Source organism: Salvia hispanica, chromosome 4 (assembly GCF_029641045.1).
Source record: "Salvia hispanica isolate PSC_SH4W2 chromosome 4, Shi_PSC_v1, whole genome shotgun sequence".
Lineage (NCBI taxonomy): Eukaryota > Viridiplantae > Streptophyta > Magnoliopsida > Lamiales > Lamiaceae > Salvia > Salvia hispanica.
In genome coordinates this window covers 11078263-11099758 of record NC_142695.1, presented here as the reverse complement: position 1 = coordinate 11099758, position 21496 = coordinate 11078263, and the positions used below count along the sequence as shown (strand labels likewise).

The following is a 21496-nucleotide window of genomic DNA, read 5'->3' as shown; positions in this document are numbered from 1 at the left end:
TTTTTATCATATTGACATTCCGCGTGGCTGATAATCTAGGCTTGAATATCCAAAAGCTATTATTTAATTATAATTAGCAATTAAATATTGAATTAGTAATATAATACTCCCTTATAGTTTATATATATATAATTTTATACAGGTGAAAACTATGAAACCAAATTGTAATTCTTTACATAGTGGAGTATTAGGTATTAGTAGTAATAACTACTACTACTACTATACTTATTTTTTAATTGAGGAATTGGACTTGATTTTGTATAAAAGTTTAGAAGAGGGACCAAAATGAGAAAAGCAACCGAAAATATAATTGGGCCAACATAAATGAGAAAAGCAACCAAAATATAATTGTACATAAATGAGATAATATATGGGCTTCTTAGTTAAACCCTAAGCCCATTAGATGTGTCATTATATAAACTCTTTGCTCCGAAGATAGGGTTTCAGTCGGTCTATTGTTATTCACTCGCCTCTCTTTTCTCTCAATCTAGTGCTAACTGCAACAATGGCGGAAAGAGGCGGAGACAGGGGTGGTTTCGGGCGAGGATTCGGCGGTCGTGGACGTGGAGGAGACAGGGGCGGTCGTGGACGCGGCCGGCGCCCTCGCCGTGAGGCAGAAGAGGAGAAGTGGGTGCCGTGCACCAAATTGGGGCGATTGGTTCGCGACGGGAAGATCAAATCCCTGGAGCAGATCTACCTCCACTCCCTGCCAATCAAGGAGTACCAAATCATCGACCTCCTGGTGGGGCCGTCCCTCAAGGACGAGGTGATGAAAATCATGCCTGTGCAGAAGCAGACGCGCGCCGGGCAGAGGACCAGGTTCAAGGCCTTCGTGGTGGTCGGGGATAGCAACGGCCACGTCGGATTGGGAGTCAAGTGCTCGAAGGAGGTGGCCACCGCCATCCGCGGCGCCATTATTTTGGCGAAGCTGTCTGTGATTCCGGTGAGGAGGGGATACTGGGGGAATAAGATCGGGAAGGTCCACACCGTGCCCTGCAAGGTCACCGGGAAGTGTGGCTCCGTGACTGTGAGGATGGTGCCTGCTCCCCGTGGATCTGGTATTGTGGCTGCGCGTGTGCCGAAGAAGGTGCTTCAATTCGCTGGAATTGATGATGTGTTTACTTCTTCCCGTGGATCCACCAAAACCCTTGGAAACTTTGTCAAGGTCTGTTCTCATTTCATTATCCCTAATTTCATATTTAATACCACTAAACGCCCAATTTAATTGATTATCCCTAATTTCATATTTAATACTACTACTAAACGCCCAATTTAATTGATTATCCCTAATTTCATATTTAATACCATTAAACGCCCAATTCGGATTAACACTATTATAGTATCTTATTTGTTGCTATGGTGCATTTTTTGTGCTCTTTAATCAATCATTGTACATATGTTTACATATATATGAAATTGATAATCCTGTATACTTTTGTATTGATGTGTTATATTTCATGGAGTTTTAGCATTATATTGATGAAATGAATTGGTATTTTTAGGCAACTTTTGATTGTCTGCTGAAGACATATGGGTTCTTGACACCGGACTTCTGGAGGGAGACTAGATTCACCAAGTCTCCATTCCAAGAGTACACTGATCTTTTGGCTAAGCCCACAGCCAAGATTGTCCATGTTGTGGATGACGTTGAAGCTTGAGGATAAGTTGCTGTTTTAATTTTGTTTTTTGATGGATTGTTTAAGCTTCTTATCGTTTTAAATACTTGTTTTATCTGAGGATTTTTTACATTGCCTTTTTCTTGGAATCTATTTAGTTTTAAATTATTCTATGCTTGTGCTGTATGGAAGCAATAGTCTAGTCTAAATCGATTTGCATCATGGGCTGCCTATATAATCTGTCTTGACTCATTAAGGTGTCCACATTTTGATGATGTCTAAATTTCTTTGAAATTTATCTTAAATGAGTCCTATTCGAATAATGTGATATTCTTTTACCTGTTTGCCAGTTAGATGTTTTACTTATCAAATTCTTGATTTAAATCCTATTGAACTCTAATTATTGGCAGTTTTTTGAAAAAAATTTCAAACCAAACATTAAGAGAACTTAATGTGGAATTGCTACCATGACTTTTAAGCTTTATGTAATGTTGAAATGATAGGATCTCCCCCAAAACCCCACCCCCTTAGCGTTCTGGTCTGAGTTCTCCAATTGATTCTCATGCTTGGACCACAACCCATCCCCTAACCCTTCTTGCTCGAGGCAGGATGCACACCCATTCCTTAACCCCTCGGCACCGTGCATGGACCACAACCCGTCACCTAACCTAACCCCTCATAGCCTCATACACCATCCGCTGGTATGCTCTAAGTGCTCGCCAATCCCACCCATTGCAGATGCCCTTAATGAGAATACATTTGCTGAGAGATGCAAAGGTTGGTGATAAAATTTAAAATTTCTTTTTCGTTCAAACTAAATTAAAATTCATATTTTGATCCTTTTGTATCTCTCTATTAACCACTGACAAAGTCGTATCCTGTGATCATTTACATTTCACTGTCGACATTATTTTTTTGTCTTCATGGATTTCAAAATAAAGTTTTTTCGTTATTTTATCTGTCTTCATGTACTATTTCTAAAGAGTTTTTAATGTAATTTTATACCTGGTAAACAAAAAGTATAGAACCATATAATAGGCAATTTCATCTTAGAAAATATCTCTCATCGGTATGTTATTGAATGAAATCATTTAATTAAAATGCATACTCTTCCCTTTTGATGGTGTAAATTTATTGAACTTTATGCCAATCTCGTTAATCCAATTTATTAAAGTCGGCAGTCATATCTCAACTTTGGGACCTCCGTTAAGCCTCCCCTATTGTAATTGTTAGTACTATTATTCAATTTTCAACGAAAAGGTAAATCTGTACCTTATTCAATTTTTAAGGGGTACAATTATCTATCTCAAGGTAATTCAGTACTCCCTCCGTCCCACTAAAGATGATCCACTTTCTTTTTTGATTTGTCCCAATCAAGATGACTCATTACTAAAATTGGAAACACCTTTATCTCTACTTTATTCCATCTCTCCTACTTTCCTCTCTCCACTTTACACACAAAATAAAAATGCATAAAATCCTGTGCCGCCCAAGGAAGGGGTCATCTTCCTTGGGACGGAGGGAGTACTAATCTTTTTTTTTTGTTTTATAGTTTGAGTCATAATTTTTTGGGGTAACTGCTGTTGAAGTCACCAACTTCCATGAATTCCAAATTTTTCCATGAACTTTATTGTCGGTTACCATTTTCCCATGTCAGGTTTTCCGGTCTAATTCAAACTGTTCGTTTCCTATTAAGACAATGACTAAATTCTTTTATCTTACTATCGTTATCTTCGTCTTTGAAATAGTTTCGCGCGGGTACCTTGTACACCTCAATCGGAACTCGGATGAAGAAGTTATGGCCATTATGATAATACAAGGTCGCATCCTTCATCAAATGGTCATAACTTCTTCATCCGAGTTCCGATTGAGACGTACAAGGTACCCACGCGAAGCTATTTCAAAGACGAAGATAACGATAATAAGATAAACGAATTTGGACATTGTCTTAATAGGCAACAAACAGTTTGAATCAGACCGAAAAACCTGACATGGGAAAATGACAACCGACAATAAAGTTCATGACATTACACGAACTTTTTAAAGTTCGTGGGAAAAACCGGAATTCATGGAAAGTTGGTGACATTAAAAGCAATTACCCCTAATTTTTTTGGGCTCTCTCACTGTAGTCGAGTCATTTTACTATTTTAGCAAAAAGCAGCACATTCTTTCTCTCTTCATCTCTATACTTTATTCTACTTTCTAAGTAAACTCCATCCGTCTTTTATAATTTGTCACCTTTTTTGACCACGAGTTTTAAGAAATATAGTAATAGAAAGTGTGTTGAAAAAGTTAGTGGCATATGGATCCTACATTTATATTAGTTTTATAATAAAATGTGAGTGAGAATGAGTTAGTGGAATGTTGGATCTACTACCAAAACTGATAAAAGTGAAAGGTGACAAATTTTTAGGGATGAACAAAAATAGAAATAAGTGACAAATTTTCAGGAATGAAGGAGGTAAACTTTATTTTCTTTCTACTTAACTCACTTAATACAACTTTTAAAATCTTATATCCTAAATAAATGTAATAGTTATTTTTATACTCCTTCAGTCAAAAAAATGGATAAACTTACATGATTTGTAATATGTAATTAGTAAAGTAAAAGAGACGGAGGAAAAATGCGGTAGAAGTAGTGTTAGTGGATCGTGGGGTCCACAATTACAATGATGTGTATGAAACTTTCCATTATAGAATTAATCTAATTTTGGTGGACGGTCCAAAATGGTAAAACTTATCTCTTTTTTGTGACAGAGGGAGTATATTTTTTCAATTGCTCTTATCCTTTAAATTTACTACTTTTTCAAAAAATATATTTAATCTGTCTCATATAAATGGGTTCATTTTCTTTTTTCGCCTATCCCATTGAAATAGTTCATATTCATTCTCCTTCTCTTTTACATTATCATTTATGAACCCCACCATAAACTACATTATTTCAACTACTTTTTTTTCTTACTTAACAATTACACATTAAAACTCTGTAATATCCAATTAGTCTATTTCTATGAGACCGAGAAAGTATTTACCTTTTTGAAGAGGTCTATGAGAAATATACTTCTCAATTTACCTTTTTTTTATCTTAGAGATGCTTTTATTACTACTCCTTCGTTTCAAGAAAAACAATCCCTCCTTTGGTCAGCAAGAGATTTTATGCAGTTTTATTTTATGGGTTAGGTGAATAGAATAAAGTAAGAAAAAATGAATAAAATAGAGGTAAATAATTTTATACTTATAATAATAGATCATTTTGGATGGAACAAACTAAAAAGAAAAATGGTAGTATTCGATTGAAAATAAGTTTTGCCGTAAATCATTACTTATGAGTTTTATGGATCTGAAAAATTAAAAAATAAAAAAATAAAAAAATTAAATTTTAATTATGTCATTGTTACATATACATATATTAGGGGAGTGTTATATTGCTAACTCATAACTTAATTGCTAATTACAACTAAATAATAGCCATTAGATATTCAAATTAAGGGCTTAGATCATTAATCCCTAAATGTCAATACGATCAACGAAAAATGTCAATAAAGCCATATGATTAATTCCAATAAATATCAATAGTGGTATTAATGTCAATTAACTACATGTTTATTTATAACTAACTTTTAAAAGAAATCCCAAAACTTTAAATTCATATAACATATATCAAATTAAAGATAATTTCATAAGGATTCCAACGATATCATACATGCATATGTTCCGACGTCAAAATTTGAAAAAAAATTTGAAATTTTTTCATTTTTTCGTACAAGCAGGAATGTCAACATACTATATAAAATATGTCAATATAATACATGTAGAATGTCAATATAAGCAATGAGTTAACATTCTTAAAGCATTGTGTTGATATTCTCAAAGCATTGCGTTGATATTTTCGAAACACTATATTGACATTTTTATGCAAAATCCTAATTTGGCATCTTTTTTGATTTTATTAATAAAAATGAAAAAATTACATGTGCCAAATTGTAGACCACACGTTTTCTAAAATCCTATGGCCTTAAATTAGTTGTAGTTAGCAATTAAATGATTAGTTAGCAATGGACCACTCCCCTACATATATTAAGTATGTTTTAATTATTCCTATTTTATTTCTTAAAAAATAAATTTAAAATTTAAACTAATAATCATAACCCATTTTTAAATAAAAAGGAAATCTCTAAATAAGTATTAAGTGATAATTAAACTTTTTTTCAAGGACAAGATTTTTTCTAAATCCTATTTTATTACCCCTCTCTCCTATTACATCATTACACCAAATAAGGGAAACTAGTCTTGAAATTGAAGCAGAAAACAAGTGATTCAGACACAAGTACCGGTAACAATGAATTTTATAAATCAACTATTGCTTTGATTTGTTTAATCTCTCCAAAACACAAAAATATGGAGTAGTATTAATACTTTATTTCTCCAATGTTTTTATATTTTAGGTAAATGATAATTAAGAAATTTTAGTGTAGAGACGAGTATAGAATGTGGGTCTGTTTTTCGTATGTTAAATTTGTTTTTGTCCGTTCCAGAATAAAACTCCCATAGATTTTGAGTTAAGGTTTATGCAGCGTGGTTTCTGGGTTTTCTTTCGAGCTGGTTTGGACAATTTTGGCTGCATGGATACTGAAATCTAACTAAAAGAATCTCTTGCTTTTGGGGGTTCTCTTATTTCTCCAGGTGAGTGTGTATATGCGTTTGTTTTGCACTTCGATTTCGAAATTTTCCGCATTTTCTTTGATTCTCATCGGCTTATGATATTGGGGGAGCCCGAAAAATTGAATCTTTGTTGCACTTCTTTAGCCGATATATTGCTGAATCTGATGGGCTCTGCAAATTCCTTTTTTCTTGAATAGATTGAGTGATGCATTTCATGCATAGCTGGGGATTTATAGCTTCGTTTGCTTCTGTGAATAAGGATACCTGTTGGCGTTAATTTTGGGGTAGTTTTCATTTTAGATTGTTGTATAGGAAGAGGGGAAAAGCAAGAAGAGGGTAGTTTAATGGTAGCTCAGAAAATGGGATCTCATGGGGGTGGCAGTAATAACACTGGGTTGAGCCAAGCCCAAACCCAGACCCAAATTCAGAGTCATGACCCGAACCCGTTGGCTCGACAGGGATCACTGTATAGCCTCACTCTTGATGAGGTGCAGAACCATTTGGGTGACCTGGGAAAGCCCCTTAGTAGTATGAATCTTGATGAGCTTCTTAAGACTTTATGGACTGCTGAGGCTAATAATCAGGCTGGGGAAGGAGGTGTTGATGGCGGGCCTAACGTGCAGCTTCCGGGCCAATCTGCGCCTGGGTTGTTGTTGAATCAGCAATCGAACCTTATGCTGTCGATGGATCTCAGCAAGAAGACTGTGGATGAAGTGTGGCAGGACATCCAGCAGGGGCAGAAAAGGAGCAGTCTTGATAGGAAAACCACGCTTGGGGAGATGACATTGGAGGATTTCTTGGTGAAGGCGGGGGTGGTCTCTGAGTCTGTTGGAGGGAATAAGGTTTTAAGCTCTGTTGGTGATGGTGGTGGGGCTGATCTTACGGGGTTGCCTCAGCACACTCAGTGGATGAATTATCAGATGTCTTCGATGCATCCTCCGCAGCAGCAGCAGCAGCAGGGCATGCTGCCTGCTTTCATGCCTAGTCATCCAGTCCAACAGCCTATTACTCTTGGTGGAAATCCTATCATAGATGCTGGTTATCCCGATGCTCAAATGACTATGTGTTCATCCCCTCTTATGGGTACTTTATCAGACACACAGACACCTGGGCGTAAAAGGGTTGCTCCTGATGATATAGCTGAGAAAAGCGTTGAGAGGCGACAAAAGAGGATGATCAAAAATAGGGAATCTGCGGCCAGATCACGAGCAAGAAAACAGGTCTCTTTTTCTAACATTTGGTTTGTGGATATTAATTTGTTTTCATTATTTACTGTTAGATTGTTTTATTGTTTTGGTCTGCAGGCTTACACTCATGAACTGGAGAACAAGGTTTCACGTTTGGAAGAGGAGAATGAAAGGCTCAAGAGACTGCAGGTGTGTGCTATGTAATTATGTTTGTGCCCAAGTTTTGGTGTAACTATTTTCAACTGCATTGCATTTTGCTATATCTAAAGATCTACATTGCTATTCAACTTGTAGCAATTTTGGCATTCACTTGTGATTTTCTATACCTTAATAGAAAAATGTGGAGTTTGGGTGCTACTGGTTTAGTACTTTTGGTTGTATCAATCATTCTTAGTTTGTGAGTGCATCGACATTCTCAAACTCATCAATTTATACCTCTCAATGTGCTCACCCAACAAGGCGTAGCTGGATAACTATGAATATGCTGCATGATTATATGTTCATCTACGTTTGTGTTTCCTGTTTGAATACTCCACAGAAGCTAATTTATGCAACACCTATGTGATGATTAGCAGCGTCTGCATTTGTTGTTTATCACTAAGATGGTGTTTGTTTCCTAGATAAATTAGTAGCAAGATATAATCTAGGATTGAGTTGTGAGATTATTTTAGTTGGAGGGGGTTAGCTATGACTAATTATTCCATGATTATCCATCTAGGATTGAGTTATGGGATTGAATCTCATGAACCAAACACACTACATATTTAATCCCGAGATACAATCTTGCAAACCGAACAGGGTATAAAAGATTAAACAGTGTAAGATCAAATTTCTGAAACAGATTATCTCAAAGGAAGTTTCAGATGTAAAGAATGCCTGGGTTTATGTATATTATTATGAGGTGATTACACATAATTACATGCAATAATTATTTACAGGTCTATCCATGAGCAGTGAGTTAGTGCAGATTAGTTACCACCTTTCATTAGTTTACATTGGTAAAGACATGAACTCTGCTGAAATGAAATACTCCTTTTCTTCACCGTCTTGTTTTAGGGGGCATTTTAGGGAAATGAAGTAATTATGATGGTAAATGTTGGCATATTCTCATATCCAAAGTTAGTTTTATCATTTGGCTCGAGACCAAATTTTGTGCTGCCCTTGTTGCTTTCCTTGTCAAATGCTGCCGAAAATCTGCTAAGTTAAAGAAATTGTCAATGAAGTATGAACTACTCCAATTTTTTGCATCTTACATATTCAAATCCATTTACCATCATTGCTTGCTGGTTATACCTCCCTTTGGATGATGGCATTAATCTTGATTCAAAGCCCATTGGAATACTCTTTAAGAACCATTAAGCCATCTGATCATAATGTACATAATCAAACATAAAGCATAATATAGGCTCTAAGGAATCTCTTTTTCTGTTTTGCTCAAATAATCACAAACAATACTATCTATCTCTATTGGCATACATCTATTTTAAGAGTTTTCATCTGGATCACTGGATGTATTCATGAGTATCTGTTGGTTTTGACTCCTGAACCGACCTTTTGGATCGACTTTCATGTAATTGTTTGCTTTTGTTTTTGTCCTAATCTTGCTTACATTATTGATGAATTTTATCCATTCCGCACTTGTGTGGTGTTGCAGGAAGTGGAGAAGGCGTTGCCATGCATACCACCACCGGAGCCAAAATACCAGCTGCGTAGAACGAGCTCAGCTCCCGTGTGAGGATTGTGTAATAATTATAACGTAGTTAATGTTGTTAGTTGTTTGGAGTTAAGTAGTTGGAGGGATGAGCCGCGGGGTAGATTAGCAGTTGTGAGTTTCCCTCATCTAACATCCTTGGGCTGGCTGTCTCGTGCCCCATTGAACCTTCATGTCTCATGTACATTTTTAGTGTTACAAACTTTGGCAAGCTTTGTTAACTGTGGTGGTTTATAACATCATGAATCTTTATCTAAAATATCGTCACACGTCTCTTGGAAGGATTTTTGCACTTTTGGACTTTTTTCAGAACCAAAATGCTCTTTCAACTGTTAAAAAGAGCTATTTTTGTCAAATTTATTTACGTCCCTCCCCCTCTTCTTTATTTTCAGATTAAATCATCATTAGTCTATGATTGTCTTTCATTTTCATTTCTCTCATCGACTTCTCTCTCAATAATATGAATCCATTTGTTACTGACTTATTATATACTCACTCAGACCCATATAAAAAAGAGACATTTTCCTTTTTCCATCCGTTTCATAGATATAGTCTAATTCCATTTATAAAATATTTTCTTCAATTCATTACCTATATATATCAATTTATTTATAATATCATTAAAATTCACTATTAAACACTAATAATAATATGGATCTCATTATCGACTAATATTATTTTAACTATATTTTTCATCTTATCTCTTACTTTACGAATTATGCACTAATTCTTGTATCATTCGCGTTGTCTCTGTTTTTATAGGACGAAGGGTGCGGAGCTGTTTTTTTTACAATTCCCGCACCAAGGAAATGATAATCTATCAAATTAATAATCTAATAAAGAATATAAATGAATTTTTTTTTTTTAATTATTAATCCTGATACAAGAGAGATGACATACTAAAATTTGAGCTACATCATCAACCAATCTCACAACTCTCCTATTCTCTCACGGCCCTCCTAAAAGTCCTTCAATTTAATTTATTTTAATTATTAATTTTTATCAAATATTAAAAAAATGAAATGCAATGAGTTGTATATATAGAGTTCAATTAAAATATAAAAAAAAATTGAAAAATTCGGGCCGACTCCCGCTCGGCGCACAATAGGCGCCGAGAGAGCGCCGTCCTGCTCTCGGCCATGCCCTTCCCATCGGCGCCCGCGTTAAGCCGTCCCACACGACAGTTGGACGGCTCCCTGTTGTGACTTGTGAATGCTCTCAAGAGTGTGAAGGGCGTATAGCTATATTTTAAAAAGACATGGACCATAAATGACATTCAAGCAAAGTTAATCGACTTAAAAAGAATTCTTTCTAAATAGTATTAGGTCATTCTAATGCTGCACTTCAGTTGTCATTTGCTTGGCTCATGGCTTCGGAAAAGGAGGCTGCTCTTGCTGCCGCTCCCTCAGATTCTCCCACCATGTCCGCCTCTATCACCCCATCCTCTCTCTCTCTCATGTCTGTATTTGCACTAATTTTTCTTCATTTTTTACAACCTGCAGATTCGACAAGATCATCAACAAGCAAATACCGGCCAACATCGTCTATGAGGATGAGCAGGTTCTTACTATTGCTTGAAGAACGATAAAGATCAGTTTTTGAAATTGGGAATTTGATATGCCATTGGATTAAGTGAGAGATTGTAAATTTGAGAATCAAATTGCTTATGATGGATGCTATATTCGAATTTAAACCTTTAAATTATAGCTGCTTAATTTAAAGGAAATTTACACTTTTGCCAGTCACTTAGTTGATCTAGAATTGGGTGACTTATTTTGCTTAGCTTTTCAAACTTAATCATGCCGATGTATTAGCTACCTATACTTTCTAGATTATGTTGCTTTTATCATGAACTGATCTGTTTATATTGTAGTATTTTATTTGCTTTGTTGTAGTGAACAAGTTGTACTGGTTTTAAACTGGTGTTTTCCCTTGGCAGGTTCTGGCTTTCAGGGACATAGCTCCACAAGCGCCTACTCACATCCTCATTATCCCTAAACTCAGGGATGGATTGATTGGAATATCCACGGTACATATTCCGCTCCATTTCTGTTTTCAGGCTGCTGCATTGCTTGATTTACCACTTCCTTATCTGATCTCATCACAATATGTTTTGTTTCGTCTTGTCATTTGAAGCATAGAGTTTCTTGAACACGGGCTGCAAATGTTGCAATGCTTTTTCCCAAAGCAAACAAAACTTAGTATGGTCTTAAATTACAACTTGTCACAAGCTATAGTATAGAGATAATGTCAGTGTGTGTGAGTTGATCTAATGGTAGTGTGGTAATGGCCGAGGCCAAAGGTCTCTGATTTGAGTCCACCGCCGTGACGCAGCCTTTAAATTTATATTCATTTGCCTATAAAAACAATATAAAGAGATCACATCTCAAGCTTATAGATCAATAACCAGCATATCTTGTAAGACTGGTCTTCCTGGTGGTCGAATCTCCCCTCAACGAAAGATGAGGTAGGTAGGTGTAAACTAGGCCTTGTGGGTGGGGCCAAATTTGGGCAAAACTAGAAAGCTAGGTTATCTCTGGTTAGGGCCTTGTAAAAGACTATGCACTCTTGTCATCTGTGTAAAAACGTGCAAAACTTAAACAAAATGTAATTTAATTCTTGTAGGCTGAGGAGAGGCATTGTGAGATTCTTGGCCGTCTTCTATACACAGCGAAGCTTGTGGCAAAACAGGAAGGCCTTAAGGATGGCTTCAGAATTGTGATTAACGACGGACCTAATGGATGTTAGTACCATCCTCTCTCTACCTTTTGCATTTGCATTCGAACACTTTTGAGCTCGTTTGTTCATATAATCTTTCAAGTATGGGATCGTATTTAATATCAATCTAATTTATTGAATGCCCATTGGTTGTATTGCGCAGGTCAATCGGTGTATCACCTGCACATTCATCTTCTTGGCGGACGACAAATGAACTGGCCTCCGGGCTAAGCCGGATGTAAGAACAACGAGTTGGTGTAATCATCTCCACTTTCAATCCTTGGCTGCACTTTTGTCTCAACTGTGGGAACATAAATAAGTTTATTAAGGTGACTGCTTCTTACAATTGAAGTAGATAAAACCTTGCACTTTCCTAAAGATATTTGTGTTATGCCTAAATCTAGTGTCATTTCTTGATGATCCGGCCTTGTTTGAGTGGTGGGAGAAGTGTGCATTGCTCTGTTACTGATAGCAACTGGGTTATACATCTCCAGTTTTACGATGTTGGATCTCCTACTGTGGAGAGAAGCACATCAGTGGATGTGATGCCTAACAATCAAATATTAATTTCTAAAATATAATATTAAAATATTTTAAAAAATTAATAAAATATTTGATTGTGAGAAATAGCATCTCCGTGCTTCTCTCCACAGTAGGGGATCCAAATCCCAAGTATTATGATGTGATCGGATATACCTATGGTGGACACAACTGAGAGGAAGTACCTGCCAAATTATTTTTTCTTTTATTTATATTAATTTTGTTAAAATTGACCAAAATATCTTTAGCCTGTATTAAGCAGGCACCTACTGAACACCAAAATATTATAATGAGGAATAGAAAGTAAAATAAGTTGGATGAAAAAAAAATAAGTTGGATGAAAAAATATCTTACATAAATATGGTTTTAAGTCAAATTAAAGTATTGTTGGACATTGGTCTTAATATCCCTAAACTTTACACGAATTCTGGTATCTATCGAATTTGAAAGTGGCATTCATAATCATAAAATTTTGAAAGTATGCAATTTTTCCAACTTGACTCAATTAGAATTTTTTTTGTAGATTTTGATCTTATTAGGCTACCTATGAAATCTATTGTGCTTAGTATGAATGATACAAGAAATAATGTTGTTGCAGTGCTCTAATTGTTGAATTCATATATGCCTAACATGATAAAAGTATGCCTCGCTGATATATTGGGTTTGGAAAATGATCCACCGTGTAAAATTGACATCAATCTTAGGATCCGTTCGATAGTTTAGGACTTCGTGGAATAATATACTTTTAAGACCATTTTTAAAGTTTAAGGAAAATCCCAGAATTCTTCCAAAGTTGATCATTTTTAACACCAATTTTTAAAATATAGTAATTGATAAATTTTGCTATGTGATATATTTTCTATTATGTATATATCCCTTTGATATAGTAATATATTTTTATTATAACAATTTAATAGTAAGAAAAAAATATAATATGAAATATATAATTGATATATGTTGCTATGTGATATATTTTTTTAATGTGTATATATCCCTTTGATATAGTAATATATTTTTATTATAACAATTTCATAGTAAGAAATATGCTTAATGAAGTCTTAACCAATAACTTTTTTTCCGTATGCACCTATACATGTGATGAGTGTAGGGCTGTCAAAACGTGCGTGTTGGGTCGTTATCGTGTCAACCCATTATCGACACAACCTAATCGTGTCCCAACTCAACCCAACCCGAAATCATTGGATTCTTATCGTGTCCCAACCAACGGGTTCGTGTCGGGTTCGTGTGTGTTATCGTGTACCCCAAAAAAAAGTCAACTCTCTGTTAATGATAGTAAGTTAGTTTGACACGACATGATAACGACTAAAACATAATGTTATTATACGATTTAAACATGATATTACACGATAAAATAAAAAATTACCAAATTAAAATAATTATTTTCTTAATCAAAATAATAAAATTAAAGTATAGTAATATTAAATCTATATAATAAAATTAAATAATTAAAAAATTAATTTTTAATAAAATCTAAGCATAATATTTTCTTAAAATTCATAAAAATTTAATTAATATTTTTTAATTAATAAAATTAAAGTATAATTTTATTAATTAATTAAAACTGAAGTATAATATTTTAAACAAGAAAAATAACTAAAAATTAAAGTTTAACCATTTTTTAATTAATAAACATAATTATTTTTTTTCTTAGCGTGTAACCCAAACCCGACCCAAACACGGCCCGTCCCAACCCGTTATCTTCGTGTTCTTATTGGTCGACCTATAAGGACCCCAATTCCAAACGTGTGTGTTCGTGTCGTGTTAATTTTGTACGAGTCCGTATCGTGTTATGATGTCGTATCAAAAATTGCAGCACACTAGATGAGTGACGTGGATAATATGTGATGTAACATAGCTATTAATAGAAGATCTTGTGTGTAATGTTACGATTTTGTACTACCCCTTGATCCCAAATTATGATATAACTCTGTCACGTTATTATTCCTATTATAGTCCTCTCAAATCAAGCTTAACATCAGACATTAGTAACCACATATATGAAATTATACCACAACCAATTTTTTTCATTTTTAATATAAAAAATTACATCATTTATAAGTAATAAAGTTGAATTAATTAAATAATGAGAATTGTGTAATCAAAATTTTAATTCTTCTGTCCCGCTTTAAGAAAATGATGTTTAAAGAGTTAGTGGAAAGAATAAATTATTAGAGAATAAAGTAGATGAGTAAAGAGAAAATGAAATAGGAGATAGTAAATGCATTATATTTTGCCAAAAAAAAAGAAAAGAAATGACCCACTTAAGGTGGGCCGTCCAAAAAAAAAAAGAATACATGTTACTTATGGTGGAACGAATGAAGTAATATGTTGGTCTATGGCCAAACATTCTTGAAAGATCTTGTTTAGGGCGGCATGAGTTTGTCCTTCGCGAAGGGAAGCGTGTTAACTTTTAAAAATTGAGGCAACACACCTCGACTTGGGGTTCGTGGGTGTTTCACTTGGGACTCCTAAACTAGAAACATCTTCATCGGCTTAATCAGTGATGGTTTTCCTTTATCTTTAATTATCATACTATATGTTCCCTCCGTCCTATAAAAATATGGGCAATGGAAATGACACGGAAATTAAGACAAAATTGGTAAAGTAAGAGAGAAAAGAAGAATGGTATGGTAAAGTAAGAGAGAGGAGGAGAATGATTTATCTTTAATTATCATATTATATGTTCCCTCCGTCCCATAAAAATATGGAAAATGGAAATGACACGAGAATTAAGACAAAATTGGTAAAGTAAGAGAGAGAAGAAGAATGGTATGGTAAAGTATGAGAGATGAGGAGAATGGTAGTTAAGGTAGTGTTAGTGGATAGTGAGACCTATATTATTAAATTGATACTATAACTTTTCAAAAATGGAATGCATATATTATTGTGGAACGAACGAAAATGGAAAGTGCACATATTTTCATGGGACGAAGAGAGTATTATAATGCATACATACATGACGTCGGCAATGCACGGTCGATACCACATACATGACATACATGAATCGTGTGTGTATATATGAATATAATTTTGAAATTATCGACCACATACATGAATCGTGTGTGTATTTATGAATATAATTTTGAAATTAAAGATGAACGAATTATGCATTATTCTGTTGTTTAAGTTTGTGAAAATAGCGAAAATGAATAATACACCAATCAATTCTGTCTTTCCACTTCTCTAAAAGTTGTTTTAATTTGTTAGTTTTTTATTAGGACTCTTAATCAGTATTCTAAACCGAAGCAAGACTAACTAAGGAACACAATAACATAATACATGCATTTTATTTCATTAATTGTTTGTAAAAATGAATATAAGAATTTCCCGCATGCTATTTCTTTGAAGGGTGAAATTTGTAAATCGTTTGCTTTGGTTAAACCCTACAAAATTGTTTCAACTCAAATTAACTAAGGTCAAAAGGTAACACAAAAAAGTTTGTACGTATAACTTAGATAGATATATTAAACAAAGAAAAATTAAACAAACAAATGATATAAACAAAGAAAAGATATAACGAAACCGATCTTGCGTTTCATTGCATTCAAGAAGGGTTGGCCGTTGAAGGTGATGGTCCCGGAGTGATGGCCATCGAGGGCTGTAAGCAGGGTGGTCTTGTCGTTGCTCGACAGCCCCACCATCGCCAGCATCTCTCCGGGTTGCACGCTACCAGAGACTCAATATATGAAAGAGATATGCTATTTTTTTATTCTCTTAGACCTTAGATTTTAGTGTATAGATGCACTAGTTTGTGATTATTTAATTAATTAAGTTATAAGACATAATTATGTTTTAAATTAAGTGATGCAGGTTTTGCAGTCAATTGTAAGTTTGTCACTAAAGCCTACATGAAAGTACCTACCGTCACAGAAACAGCTAGCGTAAACAGCAGTTCTCATATGAGCGTGGACCTGCAAAATGAAGAAGAATCTTAACTCGAGACGACTTAGCCATCTGCAAAGGAGAGGCCAGAGGTCGTGGTGAACTACTAGAAGAAGCAGGCGAACTAAAGGTAAATTATGGAACTTTGCTTGTTGTTTTACAGTAGTTTATGTTGTACACTATCAAGAGATGGATGTCTTACTATTTGCTTGTTTAGGATTATATTCTTGGTAGAAAGGTGATCATGATGATGGCTCCAAGCGTGACGGAAGACTTCTCGTCCATCACGGTTGCCCCAATGGCGAAGCCAAGCCCCTAGGTGCACAGGACACTATAAAGAAGCACAAAAAGGTCCGAGAAGAAGGATCCAACAGTGTGCTTGAGGCCCGCCATGGTGTATGTCACGACATAGAAGATGGTGGGAGGACTAGATCCATGGGATGAGAGGCACTACATGCACGATGCTTGCTCTTTCATGAGCATCATGCGCTCTTGAGTGCACGTGAAGACGGCCTAGAACATAGGGTAGAGCCCCCAACGCTCGGAATAGAAGAATAGGAGCCCCACTTGTATGCACATTATCAATCACAAAAAGAAAGGGTTAATTAGTATGCGGTAGTAGTAATTGTATTTTCAAACTAACTTAAAAACCGGGTCTTGCAACTGGTCGATGTCGGATTGCCACCAAAGGAGTCCGCTGACAAGGGCAGCAACCAAGACCTCCACAATCCTGATCCTTGGGAAGGAATCATACACCCTCTTTGACACCCCTCCCATCCTCACTAGGATTGAGCCATCCATGGATTTGACCAACGCCTATCATCGGCCGGAAGAGCACCACTATCATTAACGTTAGCTGATAGCTCTGACCACATAGTGACAGTTGGTCTTCATTGGTATATCATGTTGCCACTCCTACAAGATATGCAACAAACTCACCATTAACCAACTCAATCACTACACAAGAAAAACAAAAAATCACACCATTTGCTAGATCCAACAAGAAATCAGTTGGGTTCATGGCAACCCCTGGGGCAAACCCCACACTGGAAAAGTAGTCCAACATATGGGCTCATTTGCCGAAGTACACCGAATTCCCATTCAAGAGCAAAAGTAACTTGTATAGAAGAGCCTGCTCAAGGGCTGGTGAATAGGCATCACCATTGTGCAGCGACCCCCATTGGCGAGCTCCCACAGCGTGGAAACTATTCTTTAAGCGGTGGTTGAGTCCAATCCTGAGGTCGGCTCATCAAGGAACAATAAGCTCGGTTTGATGAGCATCTTCTCTCGCCCCCGGATACCCCCCTCACGAGTGGCGCACCGATGATGCTATTCCGGCACCTCAACAGCCCAAGCTGCGCAACCACAACCTCCATTTGCTGAACTTTGTCCACCTTCATCGGGGTAGCGAAAGAGGGCCATGTAGACTAGTGTCTCAATTACAGTCAAGTGAGGGTAGAGCACGTCGTCTTGGGTGACGAAGCCGATCTTGCGTTTCATCGCATTCGAGAAGGGCTGCCCGTTGAAGGTGATGGTCCCAGAGAGCTGGCCATCGAGGGTTGTAAACAGGGTGGTCTTGTCGTTGCTCCACGTCCCCATCATCGCCCGCATCTCTCTGGGTAGCACGCTACCGGAGACTCAATATGTGAAAGAGATATGGTTTTTTTTTTTTATTCTTTTAGACCTTAGATTTTAGTGTATAGATACACTATTTTGTGATTATTTAATTAATTCATTTATAAGATATAATTATGTTTTAAATTAAGTGATGCAGTTTCTGCAGTAGACGCCGAAATAGGCCAAAAACATTTTATGTTAGAATGACTTGAAATTTGTACAGTGTTTGCAAATCGAGCTGAGAAGTCATTCTGGCATACCATAAATATAAGGTTAAATCATAATAATTGAATAATTTATGCGTATTTAATTTGCATTGCGTCTGTGAAAAATGACTTAAAATTCGCAAGGTGACTTGAAATTCGCACGGTACCATAGGTATAAGATTAAACCCTAGTATTTGAATATTTGAATAACATACGAGATGGACGGAGCTCAATATCTTTTCCCTCTCAACTACTTCTCTCCCCCTTTGTTCTTCTCAAAGACGTATCATGCATGTCATCCGGAAGCAAGGGGTGGTCATGGCGACATTTGCAAGGATACTGGATTTGGCGCCGGCTAATCCCCCGTTGGAGCGGCGGCTTGGCCAAAGCTAAGTCCGTCCCTGGTGGTAATACACCTAATCAAAATTCAGATGTAAATAATGTTGATTGTTACTTAAAAATTAATATGCCCACATGAGATTTATTAATATGTATGTATTTCAGAAATGACAAATATGCTGTCACGTGAGATTAATTAATTCATGACAGTTTTAGCCATGACTGAAAATAATCACCGTGAAAAATTCAATTGTTAAAGTTTGTGATTTATTGACCATCTTTAAAACTAGTGGGAAATACTAAATTTTGACATTAGTTCATGATTTTTTAACCAATTATCCTAAAATATACAGTATTATGAAATATATTATTCATATATTTTGCTATATGTTATATTTTTAATACAATACTTTGCTATATATATATATTCATTTGATACAATATATTTTTAATGCTCTCTCTATCCCACTATAGGTGAGACATTTCTTTTCGGCCGTTGTTTTGCGAAGATGATAATAAATAGTTAAAGGAGAAAGTAAAGTAAGAGAAAGAACAATGTAGAAGAAATTCATATTTATATTATTCTTTTACTTATTTTACTTTCTCAACTCTAACTATTTATTATCATTATCACTATCATTTGACAGTACGAAATATTCTTAATAAAGTCTTCCCTAAAATATACAGTAATATAAAATATATTATTCATATATTTTGCTATATATATGTCCATTTGATATAATGTATTTTTATTATAATAATTCGACAGTAAAAATATGCTTAATGAAGTCTTAATGTGTGGATAATATATGATGTAACATAGCTAGTAATAGAAGATCTTGTGGGAAATGTTACGATTCTCCACATTGATGTGATAATTTGTACCCCTTATAATATAACTCTGTCACGTTATTATTAAATATCAAATTGTGTGTCACGTTATTATTCCCTATTATGCCCCTCAAATAAAGCTTAACATCAGATTCTAGCTAGTAAACAACTAACCACACACTCCATAACACAATCTATTTTTTTTCATTATAAAAAATGACACTATTTATAAGTAATGAAAGTTAAATTAATTTAATACTCAAAATTATATAATTAAAATTTTAATGGGACGAAGGGCGACCATGAGTTTTTTCCTTAATCTTTTATAATCATATGATACATGAATCGTGTAGGTATTTATGGATGTAAATTTGAATTTAAAGGTGGACGAATTATGCATTATTCTGTCGTTTATAAATTTGTGAAAATTGAGGAAATGAATAATACATCAATCAATTCTATGTTTCTACTTCTCTCAAAGTTGTTTTAATTTGTTAGTTTTCTATTAGGACTCTTAATCATGATTTAAACCGAAGCAAAGACTAATTAAGGAACAAAAAGAACATAATATACTTGCATTTTATTTCATTGTTCGTAAAAATGAATATAAGAATTTCCCCCTTGCCATTTCTTTGAAGGGTGAAATTTGTAAATTGTTTGCCTACAAAATTGCTTCAACTCAAATTAAATAAAGTAACAAAGGCAACCCAAAAAAGTTTGTACATATAACTTAGATAGAAATATTAAACTCAATCAGGATATACATAAGTAGTAGAAGCAAAATCTTGAATAAAATTTTCATCAAAAACACGAACATGCATTGTTGATTTGGAAAATATGAAAAGGAAACAAGAAATGGTATTTGGACAAGCAGTCGCCTTCTGCGAATCGAAATGTTGCTCCTCCACCGACATGCTTTGCATCAGTCCTTTTCCTACACTAATACTACTATCTAATCATCTTAAATTTAAGCTTAACAAACTAGTACTATTTCATAATTAAGTATAATTTTTATTCTCTTAAGTTGAAAGGTACACATTGAGAAAGCGTTGTTGAAACTCGAACATCTCAACTAGTGAAATTTTCAGTCATGGGGTCATAACTTGTCGTCTCGTCTCGATAATTAACAATGAAAAATTAATCAAGATTAACAAGAGGGTACAAGACCCCATCCAAGAGTTTTATTGTCGGAAAGTACAAGCACCTTGTAGCAGGCCCGGCCCGCACCTCCTTATCATTTTCTCAAACTCTCAGACCATACATAATTTGATCTCATTTGGCTGCCCCTAAATTTACCTACCAATAAACTCAGACCTGATGGAAACGTTCTTTTCATTGTTTTTATTGTCTCAACATTATTTTTCTTCATTTTTGTCAAATGTTATCTTTAGTTCTTTATTTACACAACAAGTTAGTGGTCTTTATGATCAACTCAGATATAAGAAATGATTGTTTCTCCGTTCTCGTTCTAAATATTTGGGGTATGTGTGGCAAAATGGGTCTATGGTGCGGTGAGACATGTATATTGTGAGGCGGATTCAGTTGTTAATTTACTCCCTCCATCCCTGAAGAATAGACAACATTTGAAACGACATGAATTTTAATACACAATTGGTAAAGTAAGACAGAGATAGAAAGAAAAAGTGATTGAAATATTATTAGAGAGAAAAAGGTTCCTTAAATAGCATTGGTCTATTTTTACGGGACATTCCAAAATGGAAAATGTGATCTATTTTTAAGTGATGGAGGAAGTATTTGACAAGCTGATCGTCAGGCCATGATACATGGTTGTATTTGCATAAGGAGTCACCGGTTGGACGTGGGGTACGAAACTTGTTATTGAGCGACTGCTTAGGAACTGCATATGTTCGAGATGTATTAATGGTAATATTTTCTTGCCCTCTCTTGTAGGAGTAACGAGTAATATTTTTTTTTCTTTATCGATATCTTATGTATCACTTGGCATCTAAAGATAAAAATGCTTTTGTAGCACTTGTTTTTAATTTCCCCATACTTCTCCGCATAATCAAATTTATGTTATAAAATTCCTTATAAATGAGTTGTACAACCAAAAATAGACATTGCTTCCGTTGGTCCAATTTATGCAGTTATAGAATGTTAAAAAGTAAGGATAGTTTGTTGGCGTCCAAATCAAATATAGGTCAC

General features: G+C 35.2%; 3 protein-coding genes and 1 pseudogene across 4 annotated transcripts; 3 read left to right on the top strand and 1 right to left on the bottom strand.

Annotated features, from left to right (window-relative positions):
* The first annotated feature begins 438 nt into the window (after positions 1-438).
* LOC125195868 (small ribosomal subunit protein uS5x-like) lies at positions 439-1784 on the top strand. Its single transcript, XM_048094133.2, has 2 exons — positions 439-1165; positions 1503-1784. The coding sequence occupies exons 1-2, from the start codon at positions 506-508 to the stop codon at positions 1656-1658; spliced, it is 816 nt and encodes a 271-aa protein (XP_047950090.1). The 5' UTR covers positions 439-505; the 3' UTR covers positions 1659-1784.
* A 4088-nt stretch (positions 1785-5872) lies between these two features.
* On the top strand, positions 5873-9435 carry LOC125192633 (ABSCISIC ACID-INSENSITIVE 5-like protein 2). 2 transcript variants are annotated; one of them, XM_048090257.2, is made up of 5 exons: positions 5873-5949; positions 6152-6299; positions 6476-7498; positions 7583-7654; positions 9120-9435. In XM_048090257.2, exons 3-5 carry the CDS (start codon positions 6623-6625, stop codon positions 9198-9200), a joined length of 1029 nt encoding a protein of 342 aa, XP_047946214.2. In that variant the 5' UTR covers positions 5873-5949; positions 6152-6299; positions 6476-6622; the 3' UTR covers positions 9201-9435. The 2 variants fall into 2 exon arrangements, with proteins under 2 accessions (XP_047946214.2, XP_047946215.2); XM_048090258.2 differs by having other exon boundaries at positions 5889-5949; positions 6191-6299.
* A 1028-nt stretch (positions 9436-10463) lies between these two features.
* Positions 10464-12314, top strand: LOC125193274 (adenylylsulfatase HINT1-like). The gene is made up of 5 exons (XM_048091044.2): positions 10464-10598; positions 10679-10736; positions 11116-11205; positions 11802-11919; positions 12058-12314. The coding sequence occupies exons 1-5, from the start codon at positions 10543-10545 to the stop codon at positions 12123-12125; spliced, it is 390 nt and encodes a 129-aa protein (XP_047947001.1). The 5' UTR covers positions 10464-10542; the 3' UTR covers positions 12126-12314.
* A 4242-nt stretch (positions 12315-16556) lies between these two features.
* Positions 16557-18454, bottom strand: LOC125194650 (ABC transporter G family member 9-like; annotated as a pseudogene).
* Between the last annotated feature and the right edge of the window lie 3042 nt (positions 18455-21496).